General features: G+C 39.1%; 1 protein-coding gene and 1 pseudogene across 5 annotated transcripts in view; one reads left to right on the top strand and one right to left on the bottom strand.

Moving 5' to 3' along the window:
• The window catches only part of LOC138030095 (proto-oncogene tyrosine-protein kinase receptor Ret-like), a 55,082-nt gene that overhangs the window by 25,441 nt on the left and 18,103 nt on the right, over positions 1–11,538 (bottom strand). For all 5 annotated transcript variants that reach the window (XM_068877955.1, XM_068877958.1, XM_068877956.1 and 2 more), the window contains 4 exons: positions 10,988–11,224; positions 10,414–10,502; positions 2,147–2,205; positions 1,148–1,350 (listed from right to left, as the gene is read on the bottom strand). In XM_068877955.1, coding sequence (XP_068734056.1) covers positions 1,148–1,350; positions 2,147–2,205; positions 10,414–10,502; positions 10,988–11,224 — 588 coding nt within the window. The remainder of the gene's footprint in view (positions 1–1,147; positions 1,351–2,146; positions 2,206–10,413; positions 10,503–10,987; positions 11,225–11,538) is intronic.
• On the top strand, positions 6,177–7,067 carry LOC138030123 (uncharacterized; annotated as a pseudogene).

The following is an 11,538-nucleotide window of genomic DNA, read 5'->3' as shown; positions in this document are numbered from 1 at the left end:
TACAACCACACTTTTGAGTTTAAGGTACATGTTTCGACGTTTCAAACATCATCATCATCAGCTCTAGGCATAGTGAGTGTCACATCAGCAGTTTTGCAACTGAGATAATCCATATAATTATATATATAACTATCAATGCAATGATTCTTTATAGATTAAATGTTCTTTGAAAGCAGATAAATTCAAACTAACCATAAATTTTATAGAAAACACACATGACATAACGGTAAAAGTTTAAAAGTGTAACGCTAAACTAACATGATCAACTTGTTTGTTGAGTTCGAGTTTGTTCGCTCAATGTGGAAGCCCTCCTTGATTTTAAGTTGATAGAAAGAGATAGTATTATCAATAATTTTGAAGAAAGAGACAAGATGCTTGAAAATATGAGAATTTTTATCCCAAAAAAGATGCTCATTTACAGGATTGTAAAAATGCCTGTTGGTTTCACCAACGTAGCGAGAACCACAGCCCTCACAAGTAAATTTGTACATAAAGGATTTTACTCCGGATTCTCTCAAATCACATGTTGTGTACAACTTTACTTGTGCATGTTGTGGTGCTCGCTACGTTGGTGAAACCAATAGGCATTTTTACACACGTGTAAATGAGCATCTTTTTGGGATAAAAATTCTCGTATTTTCAAGCATCTTAGTTCTTCCAAAAATTGTCAGGATAATTTTGATGTCTCTTCCTTCAAAATTATTGATATTATACTATCTCTTTCTATCAACTTAAAATCGAGGAGAGCTTCCATATTGAGGGGTTGAAACCCGAACTCAACAAAAAAGTTGATCATGTTAGTTTAACGTTACACTTTTAAACTTTTACCGTTATGTAAGTTGTGTTTTCTATAAATTATTGGTTAGTTTGAATTTATATGGTTGTAACGAACATTTAATCTACAAAGAATCAATGCATTGATAGTTATTTATATAATTATATGGATTATCTTGCAAAAATGCTAATGTGACACTCACTATGGCTAGCGCTGATAATGAAGATGATGATGTTTGAAACATCGAAACATGTTCCTTAATTAAACTAAAAAATGTGGTTGTATTTTTAAAAATATTAGTAACGCTTGTGCTATCAAGACCCTTTGGAAAAACATAACTAAACCGAAATTGAAGCTTTTAAAAAATCATACCATCTGCTTTTGGAGTAGTTTTGTCTGTGGGCGACGTGGCTGGAGTTTTTATGACTGGTGGAACTCCAAGGATCGACGATGCATTGACATTTAATTCTCCAAGCCTTCCATCCACAATAGCATTTCGAATTGTGGAAATTATATGGTCTTCTGCAACCTCAATGTTGAACCTCAAGACCAACTCAAAGATCAGGCTTCCACATCTACAACCGTAAATATTAGACATTCGTATAATCATGCTATTTTAAAATGAAGTCGAATTTTACCAGCCCGGTGGTGATGATTGCGCCATCGATATAACATTCACGTTTTTTCTAACTATGTGCTATTAGTATAATTACAAAGGTGATATTAAAAATTATCTGCGCTGATTGGGTGTACTTGAACTGATTATTGTACGATAATCATCTATTAAGTCTTTTTTAATTTTCTAAATGGCCGCAAGCCGTTTTGTCAAGGTGAGAGACGAAGAAATTGATTCTTTTAAAGAAAATTCATATGTTTCAAATAATCACCTACGTAACTATACTAAAACAGTTATTCACCTCGCCATCGGCAAATAATTGTTAAATATTATCCAGCCGTCCAGGTCAGAACTTGACATCGTTATCATCATCACGTTGTTAGAACTCATCATCATCAGTAAATACATTGATACTTCACATCAACCAGTCCAATGGCTTTTACAAACGAGAGGGGCACATTTTGAGTACAACGCCGTTTTTAACAACACAGTGTAGAATACAAAAACTCGTAACAGCAATGCAGGTACAAAAATAATTTTGTGATAAAGGAAGAAAAACTATCCATCTTTTACAAGGGGTTTCTGTACGTTTTTGCACGACTGTGATCTACTGAAGTGTTTTACCACTAGAGACTTGGAAGAAAAAAGCCTCCAAAGTTCAGCTCACTTTTTAGAACTTTGTATGGAAAATAAAACATTCGCAATTTGCGTATGATATTGAAAGTTTTCGTAAAATGATCTCAAAGATTCCTCACCTGACATCTATTAGTTTTGCACCAGTGTAGCTTTGAATATTGGCGAAGACCTTGACCAACTAAAATCATAACCATTTATGTTAATGCAAAAAATTGCTGTTAATTTTACTGTGCCGGGAGGAGAAATTGACAATTGGTAGCAATGAATCGCCCACGACGTAGCCCTTGTAAGAAAGTCATCGTTCTTTAAACCATTGAGGGCTTGTTAGGATTTGAACTAATTATTTGTAATCGAGCCGATTTTTTGAAAGATTTGTAATATTGCATACCACAAAATGAAAGGTATAATCACAATTACAGGCGCCAATTTATAGCATTTTTTTTTTTCACCCAAAACAACAATAATTAACGACTATTCACCACTAGCCACAGAAACTGAGGTGAATACTTGTTTTAGTGTATACTAAAACAGTGAAACGCAATCCCAAAAAATGGAAAGCTAATCTTAGAAACCCTATTCCAAACGACACACACAACACCACTGTAAACAGTCTAAAAACCAGTTCTATTTATTCCTCTCTTTTAAACACCGTCTTCGTTCCTCCCACTGCCGAAACGAAAATTCGACGCCACGGTTTTACAGAAAGTACCATCCAGAACGTTTATCTTATGCCATTTAAAGTCACAAATGAAGTTAAAATAATAATGTTTCAATATAAAGTGATTCATAACGTGCTTCCAACCCGCGCTACACTCTACCGAGACCGTATTTCAGAAAGCCCCTTATGCAACTTATGCAATACGGAAGAACAAACGCTGCATCACCTGCTAATAAACTGCACACTAACAATCGGTTTTTGGATCCTGTTTCAAGACTGGTGGTACCAAAAAACAAATGAAACAATAACGTTATCCACAAGTCACATACTATATGGCTGGCATGATAGGACAAAGCATTGGCAAGTCCTAAATTATAGTCTACTGATAGCCAAATATCGCATTTTCTGCACAAGCCTTAGCGGAGATGTCTTAGATTTCCAAAATTTCCTACTGTTCATCACGGGAAAACTTGAAATCCTAAAAGAGATCGCGACTGCAAAAAAAGAACTTCCGAAATTTTATCGCACGTGGGCGTTTTTACTGTAATTTTATATGCTGTTGATGTTTAGGTTAATTTACGTTTAATTTCATATCTATTATTTGGTTCTATCCACTTATATATCTTTTTTTTTTTTCAAAAAAGTAGTAATTTATAAAACAAAAAAACAAAGAGTATTTAAAAGAAAGGTAACAGTTTTGTTACTTGTATGTATACGTGTAATTTTTCTATAATAAAAAATTGCACTGTAAATATGCTAATCAGTGTGATTGCATTGTATTTTATGTATTGTAAGTAGTGTATGCATGTAAGTAAAGTATTAGTACTGTATATAGTGTAAGTGATAATTAAATAAATAAATAAATAAATAAAAAACAGTGAAATAATACAGCACAAAAAGATGATTTAAACTCATTTATTCCTGCAAATATTACAACAATTTCGGACGCAAATTCCGCGCGAATTGCTCGGAGGTGAATAGCAAAGGATATCCGGAGTTTGAGTAGCCAATCAGCGCGCGCTTTCAATGCTATCCACTGTTTTAGTTTATACTAGTGATCAATAGTCCTGGTAAAAACGTGTATAGGTATTTAATAAAGGGCTGGAGAACGGCATAGATCAAATTAAACAACTAACCTCATGCTTTTGTCTCAACAATTTCATGCTATGTTTTAAAGTGACATGGCCACCGTTGGGACCGTGCCGACCCGGACACTAGTTAACTGATACTTTTGAAAAGAGTCTACCTCAATCCGAAATCAAATTTTGCGCGTGGAGTTTATCTGCTTGAAATCTGTTTCAGTCCTCTCGGGTTTTCAATCGATTTTAAGTCTATAACTGAAAAGCTGTTTTGTTTTATACTTTTATTCATCCTACGTGATTATTTAAAGGGGTGGTTCATTACTAATACTACAAAGTTTTGTGAAAAGATGAGAGTCATTTTGAACTGTTCGGTATTAGATATAACTCCTTCCTTTTTCTAAGGAAGGAAGGAAGGAAGGGTATTTTGCCGAAAACGCGGTCAAGAGAGATCAACTATTCGAAATTAATTTTCTGTCACGCACCGTGGTGTCGCGGCGTCGGCCAGCCAAGTTTATTTCACGACTGTACCTGCACACGAGATCTGACGGGAGGCTGTTCAACCTTGCGAGACTGAGAGCAAGGACCAAAGTACGTAAGATCACCATCAGAGACCTGGTGTTCGCTGATGACGGTGCCGTCACTTCACGTACTGAGCAAGAGCTTCAGGAACTCGTTAACAGGTTCTCTAAAGCCTGCAAAGTCTTCGGGCAAACGATTAGCCTCAAAAAGACCAACGTGCTAACCCAGGGCGTGGAAACGCCACCTGTCACCACCATCGACAACTACGAACTCGGTTTTGTACACCAGTTCACCTACCTTGGGTCCGCAATCAGTGACAACCTATCATTCGATGCTGATGAGATCAACCAACGCATCGGGAAGGCCGCAACAACACTTGATCGGCACACCACACATGTCTGGGAGAACCCCAAGCTCACAATCACGACCAAGATGGCAGTATACAATGCCTGTATCATCAGCACTCCGCTGTACTGCAGCGAGGCTTGGACTACACAATGCAGGAGCAGAGACTAAACAGTTTCCACACACGCTGCCTCCGCCGCATCCTCAACATCAAGTGAAGCGACGAAGTGCCAAACGTTGAGGTCCTCGCACGCGCTTGGCTTCCCCGCGATGTTTACGCTGCTGAGTCAATGCAGGCTGTGCAGGCTGTGCTGGCTGTGCCTTATGGAAGACGGCCGGATTCCAAAGGACATCCTGTACGGCGAGCTAGTCTCTGGTACACTGAGACCTTTTGGCCGACCCAAGCTGCGCTATAAAGATGTCTGCAAGCGCGACATGAGAGCTCTGGACTTCAACACCGAGAGCTGGGAGTGCACAGCAGCTGACCGTAGCACCTGGCAGAGGACAAGAGAGCCAGACGGAAGGGGCGCACACCTGGAAACAACCGGCAACCACTCATACCTGCATCCACTTTGGCAAAGTTTGTCGCTCCCGAATTGGCCTCACCAGTCACAGCTGAAGCTGTTCCAGCCATGGAACTACCGCGGCATCCAGCTAGGGAGCATTATCATCCATGGTCGATACTGACAGACTGAGGACTGCTACTACGAATAATTCACGTATAAATGTCTCATCAAATCAAGTCCTATTGGTGTCGAAGACGTACAATAATCTTGATCAAATTCGCTAAATTTGCTACTAGTAATAGTTTTCGCTACATCTGCCCACACCTAACATAATATGGATGGCAGTTGAGGTATTTTCCAATTATGTTGCGGAGCACATTGTGATGTTTTCATATTATGCTACGTGTAATTCTGTAGGTAGGTAAATAAAAGTGAAAGATGCAAGGAGCTTTCACCTTCTGAAAGCACGAGTGATATTAATCCTTAATTTTACGAGGACCAATTGCAATTGCTTGTTTACGGTTAGGTTTAAGGTTAGGCAAAATATTTCTTCAAATTGTTGATCCACCTCGAAAAAAAATCAGCAAGCGGAGTCAAAACACTCGTTCGCTCGCAAGCAAAGTAAACAAACAAACAAACAAACAAATAAGTCAACTACTTCTTTACGTCCAAAACGAGTGCAGATGATTGCTATTTATATCTAAACGAGAGAAGAATTTGAGTTTCATTCCTGGCCAAAAGCAAATGTTAAGCTTGAGTTTATATAATTCACCCGTGCTTTTGAGGTTTCTACCCCTTTGAAAATAAGAATCCACTTAAAAACACGCATCCGTAAAAAAAAAGCGAACTGTTTGTCTACCGAAAATGTATTTTCCTTCGGAAGTTTAGCGTGAGCATTCCAGTCGTGGCGTTAACACATTGGTGTTAGCGCGTGGGGTCTCTGGAGACCCCAGATAGGTATATAAGAGTATTTAGCGTCAAGGTAGTCATCACGTGCGAAGCTACTCGGCGGTTGTTGCAGAGGAATTGTTTTCTTTTCGTTATGCCGTTCTCTCCAGAGCATAGGACATCAACCGAGGACGGAGACAACACATCTCATACTGATACTGTCGTAGACGTATTTGAACGTTTCAAGAACTATCTAGACGAGAAAGTCGAAAGTCTTTCGTCCGGCCTCGTGTCCCGTACGGCGACTGAGACTCAAAAGTTAAGCAGAGTAGCCGAAGCAGAGAAGTTGAAGTTCGCGGGAAACAAGGATCAATTTTATCTTTAACTCCGAACTTTGCTGAACCCTTGACGAAGTAAGTGACCTTTTAGCCGCCAAGCAAACAGAAAAAGCAGAGGAGAAGGTCGCTGAGCTAAGTAAGAATCTTAAACGCCAGCAGAAGATTATCAAACTCGCCGACAAAAGCGAAGCAGGTTGGCTCGCCGTTAAAGAGTACCAGACAGAGGAGCTTGCCAGTGACTCCGAAGACGAGAAACGAATTCGTAAAGCACAGGAAAGAGCCTTGAAGAAGAAGAAACAGAATGTGTCAAGGAAGCAGGACAGGGATAGAAACTCGTCGCTTGGCGCTTCTCGTTTTCGCGCTACTGACGATGACAGGATGCTTTTTCGTGGTATTGTCCTTGCCCTTTCTTTGTATTTCACAGGCAAGTGTTTGCACTCTGCCTGCCTTTATCTTGTTGTAGTGTGTTTTATGCGTCAGCATACTGGAGAAGGAAAATTATTTTCCTTCGTACGAACGCAGTGTGGAAGACGGAAAATGTATTTTCCTTCGGAAGTTTAGCGTGAGTATTCCAGTCGTGGCGCTAACAATGTGTTAGCGCGTGTCGTTTCTGGAGACCCCAGATAGGTATATAAGAGTATTTAGCGTCAAGGTAGTCATCACGTGCGAAGCTACTCGGCGGTTGTTGCAGAGGAATTGTTTTCTTTTTCGTCTATTTAGTGACTATTTGGGACCGCCTTTGGAACGCAAGCCAAAAGCACCTCTCTCGCCTCCTCCGGGAGCCAGCAAAGCAAGTCAGAGCAATGACGTAGATATCATCGATAATGAGGAGACACCTGGACTTTTACCGGATAATGGCCTACTTTCGATATATTAAAATTCAGTCCGAAACAAAAGGCATCATCTCGAGGCTCTGGGGAATAAACTCACAGAAATCCTTATATTTATCCCCAGAGCCTCGAGATGATGCCTTTTGTTTCGGACTGAATTTTAATATATCAAAATGGTCTATTGTTCCAGTTATTTTTTGCCGGGTGGCAGTGTTATTTACCCTGTTTTGAGGAGAGTTCTATTACTCCTTGCCGGGTGGCAGTGTCATCTACCCAGTTGAAGGAGAGGTCAAGTGCTCCTTCGCCGGTTGGCAGGGTTCTATATGCCGGGTGGCGATTTGTCCTCGTTTGAGGCCAGATATTCCTTTTTGTCTCGGCTGCGTGGTCCATATCTTGGATATTTTCTTTTTTCTTTTTCGTTACTTTTTGCTAGGAAGTGCATATTCGAGAGTATTTTCTCTCGCATGCCTATTTTTTTTTATTTTCTCAACAGCTTTACTGTTATTGGTTTTTCTTTTTCGTTATCCTTTGCAGGATTTTCAGAAGGCTGGGGTGATATGTGTGGTTCCCGTAGACAACGTATGGTACAGCAATTGTTATCTTCAATAGCTAACTCCTCTGTTAAAAAATACGTCCCTCATTATAAAGGTCTTCTTAAGTATTGGAGGTCTAAGGGTATTATTGTTACTCTCCCATGCGACAGTCTTTTGATATCAGAATATCTCTCGTACTCCACGATGCCAAAAATTCATACGCTGTTCTCTCCTTGGCCTTTTTTTTTCTGCTTTGAAGTGGGTGCACGATATCATTCCCCACGGTCCCCTAGGTAACCCAGTTGATACCACTCTTTCTCGCAATATTATTGAAGCCAGCAAGCGTTTATTTAGTAGACCCATCAACAAAAGGGAGCCCGTTACTCCTAACATGATTTATCGCATTTGCCTTGTATTTGCACGCGTAGATAGCAATCTTAAGGATTTACGTTCAGTCTTATTATTTGTGTTAGGTTTTCATGGCCTCTTTAGGATAAGCGAGTTATTGGATTTACTGGCCGTAGACTTCACAATACATACTGAGTATTTAGAAATTCTCGTCCACGTCTAGCAAAACCGATCAATACAGGGAAGGCAACAAAGTCTTTATTTCCAAGCTTGGGAGCATTACCTGTCCCCACGCTCTTCTTTGTCGCTATTTTGCTTCCGCTAGAATCGATCCCAACTCCTCAGTTTATATTTTTAGGGCAGTACGGTTTTTCAAGAGAACCAATATTTACCTACTGTGCTCTACTAAGCTTAGTTATACTAGGGCCAGGGAATAATGCTTTCCAACGGAACAAAGAGTAGTTGGAAAGCGTGTTCGTTAGGGTTCGTAGCATTACTATAATTCAAGGTATTCACATTGTTTCTGGAATAAGGCCTCAGATATTTTGAACAATTGTTTCGTATTTTACCTTTTCTTCATGATTATGTAACTGCATATATTATATGCTAATTATTTGGTATAAAAAGTAGAATTTCTAGTTTTCACTATCTCGCCTTCTGGACAGCCACCAAGAACTGTATCCTAACTTTATATTTACTAAAAAACTTAAAGCTCTAATCTTCGGAGCTGAAATGCGTTGCATTCGATCGAGGAATACGTTCCCGGGTTTTTTCCCACTGGGTTTTTACCCCGGGTTTTCGTATCGGGCAACGTATCGCCGCTGTATTTTCCGTAGGTTTTTTCCTAGTTTCCTGTTGTGCGAAATTTTTCACTTATGTACTGCCCTTGCACTTAAATTTGTTGACTACGGTTATCTATATTATACACTTCGTCTAGATAGATACTTTTCTATGTACTTTTTCCAGGCTATTGTTAACTATATTCGCATTGATGTTCGTTTTCTGACAGTGTTTTTTCAGTTTTCATGGACAGTCTTTTCTTTACGCTAATTTTGTAAATTTATTTTCTTTTTCATCCTTGTATGCTTTTTTATGTATAGAAATAAGCTTACATAATTGTCACATATATTGTGAAGTTTGGTTGTACTTCAGGCAAGTGTTCGCACTCTGCCTGCCTTTATTCTTTAGCGCGTTTTTTCTTGTATTTATCCTTTTCTTCAATACTTCATTGTAATTCACATCTTAGATGCCATTAGAACTACCGCCGGGCAAGTGTTTGCACTCTGCCTGCCTTTACCTTGTTGTAGTATGTTTTATGCGTCAGCATACTGGAGAAGGAAAATTATTTTCCTTTCGTACGAACGCAGTGAGAAAGACGGAAAGAGCTTCTTCCACCAAGTTTGAGCTACTCGTTTCTCCCATAATGGAAAATGTTCTGAGACCTTTTTTGGTAAGCTGCAAGATGCCTTGGTAAAAACGTGAAAGCCCTTGACGCGTGGAATCATCGTTGTTTATCAACCTCACCATCTCGCTACACCGGGTACCATGCAAGTCGATCCAAGTTTTAAGCTTTTCATGAAAAAAATATTTTGCTTTTCCTCTTATCACTTAAAAATTCACCTTCCGAAGTATCTAGTAATTGATCCTTTATGGCATTTTAGCGAATGCAACGCTTATGTATTCAAAGACAAACTTCGAAGAAGACGAAGTTGTTTTGCTGAAAATGAAGAAACCAATTGAACGTAGAAGCGGTGCGTTCAGCCAATCAGGGGCCTTCGACCAATCGTGAGCGAGTAATTTTGATATCTTCACAAGGAAAATTAAGAAATTGCCCAATCAGCATTCAGTAATTGTGCCTTCTATGTTATTAGGTTATTAGGGCAGTAAACAGTTCGATTCTGCATTTCAAATGATCGCTTTCCAGAAAGTTCCACGGAGAGAGATGACGTTGTTTGCATTCGCGTTCGCTAAGCCAATAATAATTCGCGCTCGTTTGTGCCAATCAAATGTTTAGCATTTTGTTTACGTTCTGTTTTTACGTAGTTTGGCAGGCATGTTTGACACAAGTATACAAGTATTGATTAATACTATTATCATCATCATCATCATCATTATTATTATTATTATTATTATTATTATTATTATTATTATTTTTATTATAACGCGGGTTGCACCACAGAGTTTCAAATTGGCATACATGGAGCGTCGTACGATGATCAAAACCAAATTTTCTCACACAGATTTGTTACCATATTCTTGTACTAGTGGCGCTCCGCTATAAATATCAAAAATGATGACGGTTGAATCCTGTAATTCACTTGGATAGTTAATGTTATTACCTCACTCTGAAGCGTCTTCCAAAGAGAATCTTTGTTTTCACATTCTCCAATTGTGCTGATTGTTAAGTGAATATTGTACCCTCCGATAACTGTGATAAAATCGAAAAAGAGCCTTGTCAAAAGAAGCTATATACTTATAATTAACATTTTCTTTAAGTACAGCACAACTATGCTCTGGAGACCAGCTGAGACACTACATATTTGGACATGGACTTAAATTTTGATATCTAGCTGACAGGAAAAGAAAGCTCTGGGCTTGTTGTATGTTATATAAAAGCCTTACTTTAAAAATTGCCTTTTACGCTTTCCGATCGTTAAACTCGAAGATTATTAGCAAAAAACTTTTCACCTTAGTCCAAGAACCCAACAGGAAAAACTAAATGGCTTGTAACTTACGAGCAACCGAGCTTTCTGAATCACTTCCCACATTTTCACGGAAGTACAGGTTTATAGTCAGCCCGTCGAGTCTGCACTCTAGAATCACTAAGGTACTGGCTATTTCCTAACAGAACACTACTTCTCTCCTCCGCACATCCAAAAATAAACTGACAAAAATTAATGTCTTGAAACTTACTGAGAACTGTGGTTTTTGAATCACTTCCCACGTTATTTACTGCAGTACAGGTGTAGTTAGCCCTCGAAGTCTGCACTCTAGAAATGCTAAGGTACTGTCCATTACAACAAATACTTGGCAGATCACAAGGACTCCAGTAAATTGAAGGTATTGGATTTCCTTCCACTTCGCAGTTGAGTGAAGCAGTCTGCTCGCGCTGGACATAAAATTTACTTGTAAGCGTAACCATGGGACGAACTGTCTAAAGTGAAACGAAAGAACAAGTTACACGGTTACGTTGAACTTAAACCCGCTGTCTCTCTGCCCCTTCACAGACAACAAGTAACTTTGCATTAAAAGATGCTATATGCATGATTCTTGTAAATTTCATTACGCCTTCAACATTAGCTAGCCGTTCCGAATACAATAGGGAGCTTACGAAACGAGGACGGAGACGGCTACGAGGACTTTATTTTAAAATACGAGTTCGCGTTATTCATATCACTACGAAACTATTTTATGTCGTTTCGCGTTAAAAATGAGTAGTATCTGTCGAGGAATTAAACTGGTAT

Source organism: Montipora capricornis, chromosome 13 (genome assembly GCF_036669925.1).
Source record: "Montipora capricornis isolate CH-2021 chromosome 13, ASM3666992v2, whole genome shotgun sequence".
NCBI lineage: Eukaryota > Metazoa > Cnidaria > Anthozoa > Scleractinia > Acroporidae > Montipora > Montipora capricornis.
This window is presented reverse-complemented; position numbering and strand designations above follow the sequence as displayed.